Genomic DNA, 21,146 nt, shown 5'->3' with positions numbered 1-21,146 from the left:
TCCCAGAGTGGACAAGTTATTCGTACGTACAGGTGAAGCACGGTTTATCACTACCTTCGATTTAACGAAGGGCAGGTGCCCCTTCGGGAGGAAGACAAGCGAAAACCAGTGTTTGCAACTGAAGAGGGCCTCTTTGAGTTCAACGTCCTCCCTTTCGACTTGCATGGGGCACCCGCCACTTATCAGCGGCTCATGAATACTATCCTTCAGCCATACATGTCATTCAGTTTGGTATACCTTGACAACATCGTTGTCTTCAGAACTACATGGTCGGAACACCCGGAACACCTAAAAACGATCTTGCAGGCTTTGAAGCAAGCTGGGCTACACATAAATGAGAAAAAGTCCATAGTGGCCTTCCACAGGGTCAGATACCTAGGTTATATTCTAGGGGATGGAGTAATCGCCCCCCAATCAGAAAAGGTGAGGGCCATAGTCGACACCCCATTTCCTTTCACCAAACAGGACAGACAAACCTTTCTGGGACTAATAGGATACAACAGGAGATCTATTCCTAACTTTGCCGATGTGGCGGCCCCCCTGACAAACCTCCTCATGAAAGACATCAGACAACTACAACTGCGTAGTCCATCTGTTGAAGCGAGTAGGCTTTCCACAGATTGAAGAATGCCATCACTACCAGCCCCGTGTTAGTGTCCCCAAACTTCAGCAAGACCTTTTTATTGGCCACCGACGCCTCTAACTCGGGATTGGGTGCTGTGCTGTCACAATTAGGGGAAGACAAGTTAGAACACCCTATCCTATATTTCATTAGGAAGTTATTCCCCAGAGAATGTAAATACCCAACATTAGAGAGGGAATGTCTGGCAATAAGGTGGGCTGTGGAAAAGCTTAAGTACTACCTAGAAGGGCAGCCCTTTATTCTATAAACAGATCATGCCCCTCTGCAATGGATGCTTAGGATTAAGGCCCAAAACCCCAGGGTACTCTGCTGGTTTTTCTTCCTACAACCTTTCAAGTTTGAGGAACGACACCGTAAGGGTAGTGACATTGGCAATGCTGATTACTTGTCCAGGGCTCTCCCCTCCCCAAACAGGAGGAACCAGGGGGGTGGTGTGTGACCTGGAAAACTTGCCGACCATCCAAAGCTCCCCTAGTAGAGAATGGTGGACTGCAATACCCCCATTGTCACCTTCTGTGCATTCCCCACCGGACAAGTGGAGCTGGGACAACACGCCGCTATGTAATGCCAGGGAGGTAGAAAATGCAGAAGGTGCCTTTAACTGGGCTTTCCAGTACGGAGAGGCCCGGCCCCCAGCCGGCGTCAGCGCAACTCCATTGGTTAAAAATGAGGCAGTACAATGGACGGTGTGCGTCGACACCGGAGAGAAATCGAAGGAAGGAGTCCTACTCCTAACAGCTATTGCCGAGGAGTGGCGAAGACTGGAAGCAGAGGACAGCGGAGGAGGAAGAAGAACGACCACTGCGGGACCCTCGGCAGAGCATGGAGACCAAAACACCACGCACCGCCGAGCCACGTTCCAGGAGGAGCGTGGTTACACCAAGTACGGGAGAGTGGCGGACTGGGTAGGGAGGCGGAAGAGCCCGCCAGTGTAGATCCGTTTTCACTGGCAACTCATCCCCTCCGGAGTTCCGTTCACCACCCTTGTTCACTCGTTCTTCACAAGTTTCCTTCTCACATCCCGAAAGAGAGTGAAACATTGTAAATAGAGATACACAAGTTCAGCGGTGAGCCCTGCACTCCCCAGTTCCCCTGGGTGATTCGCACGACTTAGAACATCATACCTGACGCTCTGTCTCTTTCCTCTCCACATGTTAACCCCGGCTGGAGTACACAGCAGCAGTACTCAGGACCCCCGACGTCGAAGTATAAAGCAGGAAAACCAGCCCAGAACCATTTGTAACAAGGGATCCGGCCCAGTACACCAGAGACAAACTCACCAATCAACCTAAAAGAACCTTTAAGAAAATAAAACCTTACCTGATCTCCGGTCTCTTACTTCTACTCCGCCACAGCCACACACTAGCATCTAGAACTAACTTCAGACAGAACTACTAACACACACAGGACAGACTCTATGTACCATGTTGTTGGCTATTATGGTACTCATGAGCACTCGCAAGCAAAAAATGCCATAAACATATCACTATCTTCAGAACAATGGGTAAATATACTAACCCAGCAAATGTGTAAACATTCGTGAATGACCTTTGACCTCATACGATAGACACCAAAATCATACACCTACAGCACAGTGAATTGACATAAACACAAATACATTCAACAAGGAGAATAAAACAGTGGTCGGTGAAGAAAACATCTGAACCATGAGAGAATGAGCACTAAGCATATTACTTAATATTAAACACACACTCACACTTCAATTAAGGTGGAAATCTCCCACCACATTTAATGTAACGCTTGCTATGAACTGCCCACCGCTGCCGTAATCAAGGTCTTGTTCTGAACAACCAATAGCCTGGAGTACCTCTCATGGTGTATGCATTCATGAACAGTGGTGTGCATTGACTTTTCCTTAGGTTCTTGTACTCCGGGGGACAGCAGAGGTCACGTTCTTCCATGTCACACACAAACAAGTCTTCGGGCTGAAAGAAAAAAGCAATGTTATGATTGGTTACAGACCCATGAGTGGTCTGTAGCAACTGTTTCGGCTCATTAAGATCATTTTCATGGCCTACTAAGAGCGTCATACTCTAAATACCCTTCTAAGATTCTTGTTGACCAGAGTTAGTCCCTAGATAATGTTTTTGGTTGAGTTTTGCATTGTTAAGAGCCAAGTTGGGTGGTGGCTAGCAATGTAGGAATATACAAATGCAATACTTGGGGATGGTTTCAACTGGATAGAGGCCGGCTAGTCCCCGACGCGGAATGTTTTACTGATGGACCTTACTGGGTTTTTTTTTAGCTCTGTGGGAGTGCACGGTTGTACAATGTTGGGCTTAGGTTCGGCGCTCAGTTTCAACGCATATTTGCTCTCAAGTGGCTTTGATGCAATGTTATGTATGTGTATGCCTCAAAAGCAGTTGTGAGCACATCACCAAAGAGCCACCACAGTCCCTCAAACAAAATCTTTTATTTTTAAGTTTTTCTTGCAGATCATGTTCTAGCCAGCCAACACGTGTTTTATCACTTGAATGTATCCCAATGACTCCATCAGGGCTTGTTCAAAATAAATAATAAAGAGTAAGTGACCTACTCCACATGTCCGAGGTGTAGTGGACAATCAATTGTTGTAATTTCTTAAGTCATTGAGCACGCCAAGACAGGATGCACTCTGATACACATGTATGAGAGGCTGGACACCATTCCAAATTCCCTGTGATAGGTTCCCCATCACTAGAGTTGCTTAGAAACAAGTGACTGTCCACTTCACTCTGGGTATGTGAAACAGCATACTTACTGAAGTCAATGGGACATTTCCATGTGATGAGACACGTCTTGGTTGACTAGAACAAATTCTGCAAGAAAAACCTGGGAATAAAAGAAGAAATGTATTGGAGGTTTTGTCACTAAGAGTCAGATTGCACGCAACTTGTTTCACATATTCACAACTACGCCAAACGTAACTCTAGAAAGGGGTGCTGCAGGCCCCACAAAACCGGCATTACTATTATTTGAGAAGCCATGTTAGAAGTATAATCTGTGGACCTAGTTGGTAATACTATATATGCTTGGGAATGGCTGCTTGAAAAACAAGCATTGGTACGGCCAATAGGTCTAGCTTAGGCTAAAGCAACTGGTTTTGCCAAAGGGATTTAGCTATATTGTACACCAGTGTGGCTGCTGTTCAGCATGGCTAAAAGTTAGTGGCTTAGATGAGAGTGGTGTAGAAAGGAATGGCAAAGAGTAGAGTGTTGTGGAGTGAAAGAGTGTTGTGTATTGGAGTAGCATAGTGTGGCATTGTATTGAGTGGCTCACATTGGAGAGGCATATAGTAGGATCGACTGGTGTAGAATGCACTGGCGTAAAGTGTTGCAGAATTTAGTGGCGTAGAGTGCAGTAGCATTGAGTGCAGTGGCGCTGAATTCTGTGGCATAAAATCCAGCAGAGTGAAATGCAGTGGCGTAGATTAGAGTAGTGCATATTAGAGTGCAGAGGTGCACAGTTGCACAGTGCAGTGACGCATCGTAAAGTGGCACAGAATGGTGTAGAGTGGTGCAAAGTAGAGTGGTGCAAAGTAGAGTGGTGCAAAGTAGAGTGGTGCAAAGTAGAGTGGTGCAAAGTAGAGTGGTGCAAAGTAGAGTGGTGCAAAGTAGAGTGGTGTAAAGTAGAGTGGCGCAAAGTAGAGTGGCGCAAAGTAGAGTGGCGCAAAGTAGGGTGGTGCAAAGTAGGGTGGTGCAAAGTAGGGTGGTGCAAAGTAGGGTGGTGCGGAATCGAGTGGTGCGTGCGGAGACGAGTGGTGCGTGCGGAGACGAGTGGTGCAGATTCGAGTGGTGCAGATTCGAGTGGTGCAGATTCGAGTGGTGCAGATTCGAGTGGTGCAGATTCGAATGGTGCAGATTCGAATGGTGCAGATTCGAATGGTGCAGATTCGAATGGTGCAGATTCGAGTGGTGCAGATTCGAGTGGTGCAGATTTGAGTGGTGCAGATTCGAGTGGTGCAGATTCGAGTGGTGCAGACTTGAGTGGTGCAGTGGGTTAAAGTAAAGTGGCATGGAGTGCAGTGGCATAGAATGCATAGTAGAGTTGAGTGGCATAGAGTGCAGTGGTTAAGAGTTGAATGGCATAGAGAGTAGTGGCGGTGGTGTAGAGAAGGTTGTTTCAGAATAGAGTGGAGTGGTGCAGGATAGAGTTCAGTTGCGTTAAGTGTCAGAGTATTAAGGCGTAAAGTGGTGTACAGTGCACTAGCATAGAGTCTAGTCGTGCGGAGTAGATTGGAGTGGTGTACACTGGTTTCGGTAGAGTGCAGAAGCATAGAGTTGATTATTACAGAGTAAAGTGCATTGGCGGAGAGTGCATTGTTGCAGAGGTGCGGAGAGTACAGTGGTGTAGAGTGCTGAGTGAATTGGTGTGGCCTAGAGTGGAGTGGTTTAGAGTGCAGTGGCGTAGATGCACTTGCATAGAGTAGAGTGGTACAGGGCAGAGTAGAGTGGCGTAGAATGCAGTAGCGTGGAGTAGCATGGAGTGAAGTAGAGTGCAGTGGAGTGGTGTAAAGTGGAGTGTTGCAGAGTAGAGCAGGGTAAAGTGTAGTCTGCATGGTGTGTTAACACTCTGCATTCAAAGACAACATATTTTTGATTGAATTCACCATTACATTTTCACAGACAAACCGTTTTACTAATAAAACTATACAGCACACAAACAATAATGTGTTGAGATAGCATGTTATGTTATGTAAATGTAAATGTAATGTATAGGCATTTATATAGCGCACTACTTACCCGGAGGGTCCCAAGGCGCTTCGACCGCTGCGAAACCCTTCCTGGCTTCCCTGAGAGATGGTCCCTTAATGGGTATCTCCAGGGTGAGACCAGGCATCCCCGGCGGTCTGGTGGGGCCGTTAGTGAAGATGAGGCAAGCTAATGCCCAGAGTTGCCGAGTGTGATCGCTGATCAGAGTGGGCACCGAGGCGACAGAATTATCGTGTCCGCTGACCCTGGTCCAGAAACCTGCCGCGCCGGGAATCGAACCCTGGTCCCGGGCCGTCCTCTGCTCTCGGGTCTGCCGCCTCTAACCAGTGAGCCACACTAGTTCATGTAAGGGTGTTTAATATAGCGCTACCAAAGGGGATGATGGACGGAGCGTTTGAGCAAATCAAACACTCACCCCAAGTCAACTGATCTGGGTTTAATCCATCACCATTCTTTAGCTCACTCACTCCGCCACCCCAGTTCAGACATGGCCATATGCAAATCAGTCTACCCTGTACCTCATGGGAACAGTACAGCCCGAACTGCCAAGCCATGTCTTCCCTGGACCGGAAACAAGCATCCTGGGACCGGTTTCGGGTTCATAACCCTCATCAGCCAGGCTATCTGAAATCCAGTGGCTAAGTGAGCAAGGAACTCACGTATGAGCATACCCTGCCAACTTGGGGCTAACAAAGCGATACCAAAGGGGATGATGGACGGAGCGTTTGAGCAAATCAAACACTCACCTCCAGTCAACTGATCTAGGTTTAATCCATCACCATTCTTCCCCACTATCTAGCTGGTGTCACTCGGCAATCTGTTGGTCTTTCTGTTAGCGCCGGGCGCCCTTTTGCTGGGGCAGTTGTCACGCTATATAAAACAGAGCGATAGAAAAGGGGATGATGGACGGAGCGTTTGAGCAAATCAAACACTCACCCCCAGTCAACTGATCTGGGTTTAATCCATCACAATTCTTTAGCTCACTCCGCCACCCCAGTTCAGGCACAGGGTCATACTGATTTGCATATGGCCATGTCTGAACTGGGGTAGCGGAGTGAGCAAAAGAATGGTGATGGATTAAACCCAGATCAGTTCATCAACCCTTTTTGTATCGCTCTGTTTTATATAGTGCAACAGCTGCCCCAGCAAAAGGGCGCCCAGCGCTAACAGAAAGACCAACAGATTGCCGAGTGACACCAGCTATATAGTGGGGAAGAGCAGAGTCTTGATGGCCTTCCTAAATTCCAGGTAGTTCTCTAAGCCACAAATATGCACAGGAAGTGTGTTCGAGAGTGCGGCAGCTCTATAACGAAAAGAGCGACCAACAGTCCGCACTCTACGGATCCGGAGGACCACTACCAAATGCTGACCCTCTGACCGGAGGGAACGTAAAGGAACATACGGTGAGAGAAGATTAGCCAAAATAGCTGAGGTGGCCAATTTCAAGGCCTTGAAAGAGATGCAAAGAGGCTTGAATTCAATGCGCCTGGCCACCGGAAGCAAATGGAGGCGGTGAATGGCACTAGACACAGAGCAGAACTTGCGCAGGCCTCAAAGTGTTCTGACTGCAGCATTCTGTGTCCTTTGCAGCCTCAGAACCCCTGCTTTATTGGACCCCAAATAGAGGGAGCAAGCATAATCCAGTCTGGACAAGACCATGGCTTGGATAATAACCTGACGTATAGAGGCATCAAAGAGGCCAATCAGAGGCCTAAGCCCCCGTAAAAGTCCAAAGCAAGTACCTGCTATTTTTTGGGTTTAGACTCGATAGTTTAAAGATGAGTCCAACCAAACCTAGTGTATTGATTTATTGTGATCAAAATAAAGTATTTGTTTCAACAGACTTCAGAATTAACTATAACCTTGCTTGTGTTCCTATTTCTGATATATTCTGAAATACTTACAAGTTTCATTTAAATGCTGTAATGTGTTGGAAAAAAACTCTTCCCTACCCCCAATGTACAGCAATATCGTTACATAAATCCCAACACTTTCAAGTCAGAAAAAGAAAAGTAAACAAGCGCCTCCTTAATCTCGAGCCACTAACAGGGGCATATTTATAATACTGAGGCTATCTCTTCCAGTTACACACAACCTTATGCATCTTTTTGCGTGTATTATCATTTACACCACACTACGGAGCTAATTCTTGAAACATTGCGAATTGAGAACCCGTTATTACTGATATTCCAGTTCAGACTCTATCCTCATATATGAGACGATTATTTAAGGGTTTTTCTGAACCTAAATCCTCATCTCGCAGATTTTTGATTCATACCAGCTCACGTTACAGCTGTCTATCCATGGATGACTCAACCAATGCTTCACCTAAGGGTGTGTCGACATCTACTAACAATGTATCCTCTGGTGTCACTAAGGTATCGTCTAGGACCCCCCTTCTCCTCCCAAACAACCTACTTCAGTTACAATGGACTTATTACTGGAAGAAATCCGGGCCTTGCGCCTGTTTGTTGAATAAACTAACTAAGCTACAGTTGCTTTCTGACAAATGATCAAATGTGGAAGAACGTGTCACTACATTAGAACAACATGTTGACTCCTTAAATTCTTCTACCTCTAGAATAGATTCCCTATGCTCCCAGGTGGCAACGTTGCACAATCAAATGGAAAATAGGAATGGGATAAATAATCTTCGCATCTTTGGTTTACCTGAGGGAACAGAGAGTTCAGACCCAATCACCTTTTTTAAATCCTTCCTTCCAAAGCTCCTCAAGCTATCTGAAGACACTCTTCTGAACATCCAGAGAGCTCACCGACTGGGCCAAGCTGTCCCTTCAACGGCTTCTTCCTTAACAAGAAAACCAAGGGGAGTGATCTTATACTTTCTTGAATACACTGACTTGCTAAAAATTCTATTTGCGGCTAGGGCATTGAATCGCATTACCTGGTCAGGGAATTCCTTACTTTTCACTCAAGACTACGCCAAACCTACTGCAGACCGTCACAAGGAATTCCTGGCACTAAGACGGCAACTACGCTCAATAGGTGCACGATATGGTCTCTTCGACCCCTGCTTATTTAAAGTGACCATCAATAACAACACTAACACCTATGAAGATCCAACAAAACTAAAGAGTTTCCTATATTCTTATCACGTTGACTCACTGGACACTACTTCTTCATCTAACTCCAAATAGACATTTTTTCGCTCCCGACATACTTCTACTCCTGTTACAAGCTTTAATTCTATATAAGGCTTGCTTGTGGGCTGATAATATGTAAACAAAGCAAATTTATGTTCACATTGTTTCCATTTTTTCACTAACCTCCTTTCTTTCCCCACAGGTTATATCTGCATGCTATTCGTCCCCCTATGTTCTAACGTACATTGGTTCTGGTCTACTCCCCGCCTTCCTGTATGGCTCTTGGACAAGTCATTGTTCCATGTGGCCTTACACCCCTACATCCTTCGTATGTCCTTGATTACATGTATGTCTTTGTTTTCACTTACTCTAAATGTTTTATCTCAATCTCATTTCACTTTCACACTCTTCTCTATCCCGCAATACCCTTCTACATCTCAAATGTTGTTTAATCACTGTACTTTTCTCTTCTTTCTTTTCTTCTTTCTAGCTCAGTTAATTCATTTTACATATAATTGGTTTGTTATTCAACCTAGTTTAACTTGTTCAAAGTTCTATTTTACTTGGTATTTGCTGCATACTTACAGTCTTAGTTCATGTCTTTAAAACTTGTATCATGGAATGTCAGAGGTTTACATTCACCTATCAAACGACAGAGAGTTCTGACTCACCTAGCTAAATTGGAAACAGATATTGAATGATTACAGGAATCTAATTTGACGGCTGAAGAATCGGTAAAATTGAAGAGAATATGGGTGGGAGAGGTCCTTTTTTCCCCGGGTGATGGTAAACGCAATGAAGTTCTTATTCTTTTTCGCAAATCCCTTCCGGTTAAGGTAATATTGCAAGGTGCAAATCAAGTAGGTAGGTGGATATTCCATCGAGCATGCAGATTGTATCTCCGACAGATAGGAAAGACCTAGATAGTGCGATTACACCCCGGGACATAAGGGGTGCTATGATCTTGCTAGCAAAAAAGAAAGCTTCGGTATGGACGGCTTCCCCTGGAATACCTTAAAACATTTGCGACCGACCTCGCACCCCACCTGTCGTCTGTATACCGAGAAGCCCTAACTACTGCCATCCTACCAGCCTCATTCTGAGAGTCGATAGTAGTAACTTTTCCGAAGCCCCACATGGACCCCACACTCCCGGCCTCCTATATGCCTATTACACTGCTGAACGCAGATTGCAAGCTTCTGGGGAAGTTGTTGGCCGACCGCTACAGTCAAATTCTCCCAGCGCTGGTACACCCCGACCAATGCGGCTTTGTCCCGCCGCCATAACACCTCCCACAATTTGTGCCGACTATTTCACATACGATTCAGAAACCGGGCCGAAGACGGCTGTAATGCCAGAAACCGGTCCCCGGGAGCTTGTTTCCTTCCCAGTGTAAGAATTGGCTTTTGTAGTTTGGTATGCCCTGTTCCCATCATGCACTGGGACAGGAACAGACTAATTTGCATACAGCCAGGTTCTGAAACTGGGATGGTGCAGTGAGCTAAAAAACGGTGTTGGATCTAGCCCTGATCTCTTGACTGGGTGAGAGTTTTCAGCTTAATTCAGAGACTCTGTCCCTCACCACCCCTTGTTGGAAATATTTTTGTCCACCCTAAGCGTGGAAGGGTATACTCAGACATGAGTCCCTTGCTCATTGCACCATCAGGATTCAAGCAAACCGGGCCGAAGACGGCTGTAATGCCAGAAACCAGTCCCCGGGAGCTTGTTTCCTTCCCAGTGTAAGAATTGGCTTTTGTAGTTTGGTTTGCCCTGTTCCCATCATGCACTGGGACATGAACAGACTAATTTGCATACAGCCAGGTTCTGAAACTGGGATGGTGCAGTGAGCTAAAAAACGGTGTTGGATCTAGCCCTGATCTCTTGACTGGGTGAGAGTTTTCTGCTCAATTCAGAGACTCTGTCCCTCACCACCCCTTGTTGTAAATATTTTTGTCCACCCTAAGCGTGGAAGGGTATACTCAGACATGAGTCCCTTGCTCATTGCACCATCAAGATTCAAGCAAACCGGGCCGAAGACGGCTGTAATGCCAGAAACCGGTCCCCGGGAGCTTGTTTCCTTCCCAGTGTAAGAATTGGCTTTTGTAGTTTGGTTTGCCCTGTTCCCATCATGCACTGGGACAGGAACAGACTAATTTGCATACAGCTAGGTTCTGAAACTGGGATGGTGCAGTGAGCTAAAAAACGGTGTTGGATCTAGCCCTGATCTCTTGACTGGGTGAGAGTTTTCTGCTTAATTCAGAGACTCTGTCCCTCACCACCCCTTGTTGTAAATGTGACTATTTCACATACAGCATGAAAGCACGGACCGTTTTCCACGCGCGGCCTGTCTGATCTTCGACTTAGAAAAGGCTTTCGACACCCTGACCTGGCCCCATCTGTTCGCTGTCCTACTGGCCATCCAGATAGGCACCACCTTGTTGGCATACACTCAGCTTCTGTATAGAGTCTGACCTCTAGGATCAAAGTTGGAAAGCTGATCTCAGCCCCGTTTCCAGTGGAGAGGGGGACCAGACAGGGGTGCCCACTCTCCCCTCTTCTGTTTGCACTGGCTTTGGAGCCCCTGGCCATCCGCTTGAGGCGAGATGGAGAGAGCTGGGGCACCCCAATTGAGGGTGCGTTCCACTGCGTCTCACTCTACGCAGACGACTTACTGGTCTACGTCCATGACTTAACAGGCGATCTCGCCGCCATTTGGAGCGCCCTCCAGGAGTTTGGCACCTCATGATTTACAGGTAGGCGAGCAGACCCTAAAATGGAGCACGGCGGGCCCTAGATATCTGGGCGTGCGATTGTATCATTCCCCAACAGACCTATATGAGGGTAACCGCCGTGGTGCCCTAGCGAGCCTTGGGTCCGCAGTAGACTTCTGGAATACTCTCCCACTGGCGCCCATAGGGAAAATAGCATAGCCAAAACGGTCATGGTGCCCAGACTACTGTACCATTTCACTAACCTTCCAGTGATTCCACCCTGGGCCTTCTTCCGGGATCTGGACACACTCCTCACAAAACTGCGTATGGGTGTGGGCAGTCACTATAAGGCCATTCAGGAACTCACGGAAACTCCACTAGATAGTCTACGACAGTCCGGGGTTCTCCACGACACGGAGTGGACAGAGGCGATGGAGTACCCCAATTAAGTTTCCCGAAACGCCCGCTTTAAAAATATACAGCTCAACATTCTCCACTGAGCCTATCTGACACCCGACAAGTTACATAAATACTATCCTGACACGGAATTCCGCTGCCCCCGATTTCTGACGCTGAATGCAACGTTTCACCATATGTTCTGGGACTGCCCATCCCATCAAGCATACTGGAACAAGGTGCTCCGCACACTACGCGAACTAGTACACCTACAAAATGTCGCCACTTGGGAAGCCTGCGCCCTAGGCATATATAAGAGGAAGAAATCCGAGAAGCTACAGTGGCAATGTGCATCCCTGGCCATCCTCCTGGCCAAACGAAATATAGCCATGCACTGGAGAGCCCCGGCTGGTCGACCGGAGGAGGCCTGGGTGGGAGCCGTCAATAAGTGGGGCGCGGCGGAGGAGGAGGTCCTAAGAGATGAAGAGGTCACAGGGATGCGCAAACACCCTGTATCTATGGAATGGGCACAACTACTGATACAGTTAAAGAATGATACGTCAGCCCAAGACGCCCCAAACACCGGCGCAGACCCAAACGGATGGCCCGCCGCGAGGCTCCAGCCCATGCAGGCAACCAATACCACACACATAGCGCCCCTGTGAGATACCCGACACGTCGCGAGGACCTACCCAGAGGCGGAGGTCCATAACTACGACCTCGAATCCCTCCCCTCCTCCTTATGGTTAGCGCAAGGGCCCCCTCATGACATGCACTACCGGGTCTCACCTGATGCCGCCCGCCAGACCCTTGTCCTACAGTCCTACAGGTAGTGGTGACCCCTGCGCTCACCACTACCCTCCCCCTCACGCCACCCTCCCCTCCCTCTCTCCCCTGTGCCCCACGGGGGACGTTTCCCCCCTCCCCCGCGGATCCCAGTTAACAGTTCAACCTCAGTTGGAAAGTTCAAATACGTTGAGCTCGCACATGACACCACTGCAAGCATTAGTTACACAGGGTGGAACGCAGTCAGTGGATAATGGATCCTTGCAACCCTAAGATCACACAGACCACAGAATCAGGTGCACAAAGACATGGCATTCACTTACACGATAGCCTATTGACGGAATCAGGAATTTCCTACATGACGGACATGCCCAGGAGACATAAGTTACCCTGTCGTCATTGAATCAGAATTGTACTGTCATGCAATGATCGCATCTTCGTTGATTGTATTGTGACCTATCCTGAACATGCAGAAAACCCTAATAAAAAAATGTAAACAAAAAAAAAAGTAGGTAGATGGATATTTGTCAAATTTATGATAGGTGATGCTCCAATCTCTTTATTGAATATTTATGCACCCACAGTTGCTGATACCTCGTTCTGGATTTCCTTGGCACAACAAATCACACAAATTTTTGTTGATAATTTTATCCTCACAGGAGATTGTAATAAAATCCTCAACCCTTTCTTAGATCGAAACTCGTCAACTCCCTTTATTCCTCATAAATCCTTTATACAAACAATTCAACACACAGGCTTATAGATGCTTGGCGACTTTGTAACCCCACATTGAGGGAATATTCTTACTACTCCCTGTCACACCATACCCTATCAAGATTAGATTATTTTTTATATCTCATAACATTTCTCAATCATTAGTGTAGGCAAATATTGGTTCTATCTTAATATCTGCCCATGCTCCAGTCACTATTCACCTTGATGTTTTGCACAAACCTAACTTGACCTAGAAATGGCGTTTTAACAATACCCTGCTTTTGGACTCGGTTTTCACATTATCCTTTGTCTCTTTTTTTAATGAATACTTCCTCTTTAATCAGTCAGATACTATGCTCCACTGACTTCCGATTTCAGCCCGGATACAGTTTTAGGCTATGTGTCTGGCACACAAGGCCATGTGGAAATCATGCACTCATTAATAACTCCATATCTCCAGCATAGAACCTTATGCTCTAGCTCTCTACACTTGGCTGCCACCAAGAAAATAAGGAAAGTAAGATGGGGCGGACGCTCCTTCTGGTTCACTGCTGCAAAGATTTGGAAATTCTCTTCCACAGGCCCTGCGAGGGAACAACACTCTTCTGGTCTTCCGTAAACTTTTAAAAACCCATCTGTATGGAACGCTCTTATAGCATTGCGGACTGACCCCACTCTACTCTTCATTTCACTCGAGGCCTCCGGGTAGTTAGGCGCGATAGAAATACATTTTCATTCATTTTCATGTGACTTGGGACGCCTTTAAAGCGTCATCTAGAGATTTTGGTATCAGATTTGTCTCAGAAAAACATAAAAAGGCAAAACAAACCACCAATGCCCTTTTAGCAAAATAAAGAGATTGGAGCACTATTATTATTCTTCCAAGTAAAAAGATTGCTTATCTGAACTTATGCAGGATAAATTTCAGTTTAACCAGGATACAACTAATAATGCTTCAAACTACTTATTGAAGCCCAGTGCAAAATTCTATGGTGGCCAGAATAAAGCTGGGAGATTAAGTTAGGTTATGTTAACACATATTTATAAAGCGCACTGCTACTCCTTCGAGTGTCCCGGCGCAAAAACACAACCAAATATCAGTAACACATACACTACCAAAGACTGCCAGCAGCTCAGAGCTGAAAGATCCAAGTTTTAAGCCTTTTCCTAGATGAAAGAAGGTCAGGACTCTGTCTGATCGCGAGAAGAAGACTGTTCCACAGCTGAGAGGCGGCTGCGTGAAAGGATCTACCCCCTATGCGGGCCCGAAACACCCTAGGAGTAGCAATCAAAAGTTGAGATGAGGATCTCAGGGAGCGCTGAGGAAGGTAAGGCTAAAATCTTTCCCTGAGATAAGGAGCCCCAATCTTATGAAAAGCTTTAAAAACCAAAATGAAAGCTTAAAACGGAATTCTCTTTCGGACTGGAAGCCAATGAAAGAAAAACAACAGCTGGGAAGACTGCATTCTGGGGCCCAGCAGGAAAATGGCCCTGGCTGCTGAATTCTGAATCACTGGTAGTCGGCTCAAAAGATATTTAGACAGGCCAAGGTACTAGGAATTAACATAGTCCAATCTGGACATTATCAGCGCCTGAACCACTGTCTTCCTGTAAGGGATGGAAAGCAATTGGAGAACATTTTGCAACATTTTCAACAGCCGGAAACATACCCCGGCTACTGAGTGAGAGTCAAAATCACTATATTCGATTATTTTAAAATCATAAAAGTATGCTATACAAATACATTGATATATCAAGGACAGTAATTACTATAAAAAGCAATGTTCAGGTTAAAAGGTTTTAAAACATTTAAATTCAGTATATACACAATATTCAGTGGCGGTCGATAGCGACTAATTGCTAATTTGAGAAATTTTTACAATCTTTACAAAAACCCATCAATGAAGATCTCATCAATTCTTTCAATACAATGATCGTTTAAAACAACTAACACTGCTCGACATCTACATTATGTGGGACTGATATCGACCGAAGTCTAATCTGTCTGAAGCGTATAGAGGCAGTCAAGAAGTTTGCTACCCCAAACATGACTAGTGGGGACTCTATAAGTTGTAGGTACACTAAGGCAGGTTTTATCTGCTTAAACCCTTTGTTCTTTAAGAATGGCTTAATACATTTTTCCCTGCCAGTCTTAAAGAAGGGGCAAAAAAACACAAAATGCAGTAAATCCTGGTCAGAGAAATTGTCACAGTTACAAGGTACATTCTCATGAGGTTTACACCACTTGTCATAATTACCCAGTAGAAAATGCGCCTGATTAAAGCGAAATTTTGTAAGAAGCCACCTATGGAATGGTTTCGCAACAGTCGTCAAATATGATTGGATAGACATTGATGTAATCAGCATGTAATGTGACCTTTCAGTTGGCTTCATAATTTCACACGCTTCCCTTTCCGCTTCTCGTTTTTTTATATAGTGTGTTTTAACCCATTTAATATCTTCTTTTGTCAGGCTTTCAGGGTTAGTGTACCATTTGGGTCGACCCAGATATTCTGCTATAGATTTAATAGTAGCCAACCACCGTATCTCTGCACTTTATCCCTCCCCATACAGTCCCTAATGATTTCATGATTTAAAGACAGATTTGGATTTAGCCAGGTTCTGATCCATGACAAAATTGGGGCCATTTGCAGGGTATCTCCAATGTAACCCAGTCCCAGTTCCATGTGCACTGCAAACGCCGGTGTAGATTGGGGGAGTCCCAAAAGGGATCATAAAAATCTATTTTCCTCTCTCTGTATCAGGGCAGAGTCTTTATAGCACCATATCGAGGCCCCATACCTTGCAATGGCTAGGGTTTTGTCTCTGTAGATGGTCAATATAGCCTCAGCTGGTTTCCCACCCAGTCGCTTTGCAAAACCCAAGATAGCACCCGACGATCTTCTCACAGCCGCTACCTTGTTGGTGATTAGTGGTACCCAGGTACCTTTATCATCAAACACCACTCCTAGGTAGGTAAAAACTTTAACTCTCGAAATTGCTGAGCCATTACAGGAGAGGGTTTTTATGTTATTCTTACATTTCCCCATAGACATTACATGTGATTTCTCTATATTTATCACTAGGTCCAAATCCTGCATAAAAGCCCCAAAGTCAAGTCAAGTCAGAAAATTTATATAGCGCACTACGTACCCAGAGGGTTTCAAGGCGCTTAGGAAGGGGAGGAGGATTGTTGTAAACCTATTGGGGTTCTTGACAGCAGTACCGAGTCGTCAGCGTATAGTAAGACGGGCGTCAAAAAGCCACCCATACGTGGCACATCGATCGATGCCGCAGCCAGAGTTTTCCCCAGTGAGTTTATATATAGAGAAAAAAGCATTGGGGCCAGGATACATCCTTGACGCACCCCTCTACCAGATTTAAAGGGTGCAGTGCAGTTCCCCTCTTGAGTCATACGTATAGACGCTCTTAGGTCTCTATGGAGTTCTGACAGAAAATTTACCAATGCCCGATCCAAGCCCAGCTCCAGGAGCATTGTCCACAGCTTTGACCTATTGACAGTATCAAAAGCTGTGGACAAGTCCATAAATGCCAAGTAAATTGACCCCATGGACGCAACTGTATATTTGCTCAGTATAAGATGTAAATTTAGGCATTGATCCTCTGTGCCACTCCCTGATCTATCATCACCCATGAATATCATTGTTTATGGCCCAAGATGAAATCTTTGATAAGTTCACTTTACCCAAGATTTTAAATGAAGAATCCAGCAATGATATGGGCCTATAAAATCTTGCATCTCCCTGTTGGCCCTTCTTAAAAATGGAGATTATGATAGACTGTGACCAAGTTGTTGGGACTCTGGCTTTATCTAAGCACGCTATATTAAATACATTAGCGAGGACTACTGTCCATACACTGAGATTGGATTTAAACATGTCAGCCGGTACCCCATCTGGGCCTGGGGCCTTATGGCTGGCCGTGTCCTCGATGGCCTTCTTTACCTCCTTAATAGAGAATCTGAGCGGGCTCTCCCGGGTCTCATCCAGGAATGGTTTAAAATGGTCTAATTCAAGGTTACTACCATAATTTTTCTCAAAGTGGTCTAGCCACTCCCGTTCAGGGATATTTACCTCCAATGGTGCATTATCTTTGCCATTAAATAAGGGGGTATTAATTATTGACCAAAATTTGGCACTGTCCCTCAAGGTGGTTTTCTCGTAAAGTTGGTCCCATGCTTGTTTTTTAATTTCATTCTTTCGCCTTCGAACTGTTGTGTTATACTATATCCTTATGCTGGCGACTTCCTGTCTATCTTGGGGTGACTTTTTTAGTGCTATAAGTAATTCTCTTTGGGATATTGAGCAATCGTTATCAAACCACACCTGCGCCTTTTGCACCTTGTGTTTGGGCATACTCTTTAAATCCTCAGCCACTTGTCGGCAGATTGTTTCAAATGAGGAAATAATATTCCCCCCAAACTTCAGTGGTTCCCTACAAGTGTTGCGTTCCTTCCCCACCTTTAAATTAAGTGATTGGAAAAAGTCCTCTGGGATGATATTATTCCATTTTACCCATCTCCCCTGGTCCTGGACAGCTAGGTCTATCATGGTTTCTACATTTACAGCTTTATTAAATAAAAACACATTATTATTATCCAATTCCAACACCACTGGGTTGTGATCACTAAAAGTAGTTAGTATAGCACTATAAGAAACAACATTCTGCAACATGCCAGGGGAGATAAAGATATAATCTATGATGGTATGGCTGTCCCTTGCACTATATGTTGCCACCCTCTCGTTAATATCAAAGAACTGTGGTTCAGATAGATTATTTTCCGAAAGTAGTTCTTCCAGAGCGGCCCCCTTTGCAGAGTGTTCAATATGTGAATAGGGCAGATTATCTATATTATCATAGTCTCTATATTGGCATTTAAATTGACGTATATTAAAATCCCCCAACAGGGTGAAATATACAAAAGTGGTTTGACCCTCCTTATATTTAATTAAAAACTTTTCCAGTGAATTGTTATATTTTCATTATGAAGAGTACCTTGCATGGCGTTGTAAAAGTTGATGTAAACAAATGTATAATTGTTGGGGGTAGTGACTTCCAAAACTAGGTAATTCTGGGATGAAGTATTTAGAATCTTCACCGAGCCACCCACTCTAACAGATATTAAGAACATCAGCCCCCCTCTATCCCGACCTGAGCTTAATGCTTGGGCAGCTAAAAAATAAGATGTGTACCGGTCTAGCCAGAAATCACAGTCCCTATCCCATATCTCCTGTAAACCCACAACATCATAGTCCTTTAGGAGTTCAAGCCATCTTATGTCACCCCTTTTTGATCGAAGGCCTGCAATGTTCCAGCTCATAATTTTTACTATTTTACCACTTCCCTCTTTAGTAAATGTAGTACCTTGTGACAAGTTTGTAATGCCACCAGGGCAGGTTAGTCAATCATTTTTGTCCAATTGTGATAGGGCTGCGAATCTGTTTGTTAACTCCAACCCAGCCCCGGATTCTGTTCTGTAGTTATTGGTGGTTTTTGGTAGAAGTAGTGTGGCTCACTGGTTAGAGGCGGCAGACCCGAGAGCAGAGGACGGCCCGGGACCAGGGTTCGATTCCCGACGCGGCAGGTTTCTGGACCAGGGTCAGCGGACTCGATAATTCTCTCGCCTCGGTGCCCACTCTGATCAGCGATCATACTCGGCAACTCTGGGCATTAGCTTGCCTCATCTTCACTAACGGCCCCACCAGACCGCCGGGGATGCCAGGTCTCACCCTGGAGATACCCATTAAGGGACCATCTCTCAGGGAAGCCAGGAAGGGTTTCGCAGCGGTCGAAGCGCGGAGATACTCCTCCGGGAGTCGATCCTAGCGCTATATAAACCTGCAATTAATTAATTAATTAATTAAGGGCTGATGTTTGAGTGGCCCAGCAGCTTGGGTGGGAAGGGAGAGTATAGGTAACGTGATGACCACCCCTATCAAATTGCAATTTATGTGTGTCTGGCCGTGGGTAGAAAAAACCTAATGGTACCGCTCTGACTCTACCTTCCTTTATCTCAGTAGCATCCCAGAATAAACGTGTTGCCTCATGAGGTTTATTAAAATTAACAAACAGACAATCACCAGCTAACTTTGTCTGTAAATCCCACCCAGTCAACCCGTCTCATCATCTGAATACCATCAGATATATTACTTGGGCCTGAACAATTTTCATCACACCATATCTTGATGTTATCTAAAAATGACTCCTGGAATTCCACCTCTCCCGGTTTCAATACGGGAACGTTCACTAAAACAGCAACAAAAGGTGTAGCCTCCGGGGGGAGAGTAACCGGTGGTCTAACACGCTGCCTCCTTGCCCCAGTATGATTTAACACAACATGTGAGGTAACCTTAACAGGAGGAGTACTTGGTATCCTGACGTGCACCGTCCTGCAAAAAGTCATCAGGGGATTGATGGATAGTTGGAGAACAAACCTCTTGGGCACCTTGGACCGAAGTACTTGCTTGCGCTTGGAGCAAAATATCATTTGCAGTATTAATAACAATTAAGTGCTCCAGGGGGGGAGCCTGTCTATCTAGCAGTGGGGATAATTGAGTGTCCAGTACTATAGGATCTAAACGCAGTTCACGTTCTTTTTCTGCAATCTCTTGGTTGAGTTTACCAACGGCAGTGGTAAGATAAGTCATAATGTTTGCCGATGTGGTAGCTTTGCGTGGGATTTTTGACTTCCCTGTTCCCCCAGAGATGGATGTTTGCAGTTTACGCTTACCCATATTGTGAAGTAGCTCTCAGGGAGGTGGCCCGTCCCGTCCCGCTGCATCCCCGGACGGCCACAGACGGCCCGCCCTCTGCCCGGGCTCAGCCCGGCGTTGCTCGCGCACGTCCCGCGGGGTACCTCCGGCTTTTGTGCGCCTTCGTGCGTTTCCTGGTGGGCGTGTCACCGCCGAGGATGTTGGGGGCTGTAGTTCCTCTGCCGCGTGGTGGAGCGAGCGGCGGCCGTAGAGACCAGGAATCAGCCGAGCGTGTGCCCCCGGTGAACTTGCAAGTGCCCCAGATGACCGTAGAAACCCCCTGAGGCTACTGAGTGTACTTGAGCCTTCATAGAAAGGGTGGAATCCAACTTTAATCCCAGATTTTTCACTGTAGAGACAGCCGATACAGGAGGGGACATATATTCTGGGGCCACCATTTCTGCCAGATATCTGATGGCTGAGATCCAAAGAAAATAATCTCTGACTTCTCGGGGTTGCTTTTTAATTGATTGCGACCTAACCAAGAGAAGACTTTAGAAAGAAAAGTGTTAATTAAGTTGCCGTCACACTCAGCTACCTTCTCACAGGTAAAAAAACAGCTGAGTGTCATCAGCGTATGACACTATCTTTGCACCCAGACTCTCAGCTACAGGGGCCAAGGGGGCCATGTCCAAATTAAAAAGTGTCGGGCTCAAAATAGAGCCCTGAGGCACCACTACATTGAGAGGGGGAACTACCTCCGAGAAGGGGGGAGCCCAGATGGTTTGAGAACGATTAGCCAAAAAAAATGTAAACCAACTCAACACTGTGCCACCAATACCGCTATCCCGGAGTCTTTCAAATAGTCTGGGATGGGGCACAGTGTCGAAAGCCGCAGATAGGTCCAGCAGCACCAGAACGGCACTGACTCCTTTCTCCAATGCAGCTTTGATAGTTTCTCCAACTTCCAGTAAAGCTGTCTCGGTGCTTACTTTGGCTCGAAAGCCCGAATGGCTAGAGTGCAGCAAGTCATTGGTCTTCACAAAATTTGTGAGGACCTTATTGACAAATTTTTCTAAAAGAGAAAAAATGGCAGACGCGAGAAAGGTCTGTAAGTACATGCTACCTCAGGATCAGCAGTGGTTTTCTTCAATAAAGCAAGAATGTTTGCATGCTTCCATCTGTGTGGCATCAGCCTCTCCTGTAGAACCATATTCAGAATGGTATTCACACATGGATTAATCACATCTGCTAATGAAGATAGGACCTTTGCTGGACAAGGGTCCGTGGGTGAGCCCGACTTCCTTGTTTCATAAATATCAGAGATAGCTCCAAGGTAACCTCAGGGAATTCCAACAGGGAAGCCC

At 45.8% G+C, this 21,146-nt stretch overlaps 1 protein-coding gene across 1 annotated transcript in view; it reads right to left on the bottom strand.

Annotated features, from left to right (window-relative positions):
- Nucleotides 1-21,146, bottom strand: part of LOC147666024 (methylthioribulose-1-phosphate dehydratase-like) — a 266,831-nt gene that overhangs the window by 120,963 nt on the left and 124,722 nt on the right. Inside the window, exon 12 of the mRNA XM_086949317.1 lies at nt 2,472-2,589. Within this exon, the coding sequence (XP_086805443.1) occupies nt 2,472-2,589 (118 nt within the window). The remainder of the gene's footprint in view (nt 1-2,471; nt 2,590-21,146) is intronic.

The sequence above is a fragment of the Lissotriton vulgaris genome, unplaced genomic scaffold (genome assembly GCF_964263255.1).
Source record: "Lissotriton vulgaris unplaced genomic scaffold, aLisVul1.2 SCAFFOLD_1221, whole genome shotgun sequence".
NCBI classification, from domain to species: Eukaryota; Metazoa; Chordata; class Amphibia; order Caudata; family Salamandridae; genus Lissotriton; species Lissotriton vulgaris.
Note: the sequence above shows the minus strand (reverse complement) of the source record. Positions and strands in the feature narration are given on the sequence as shown.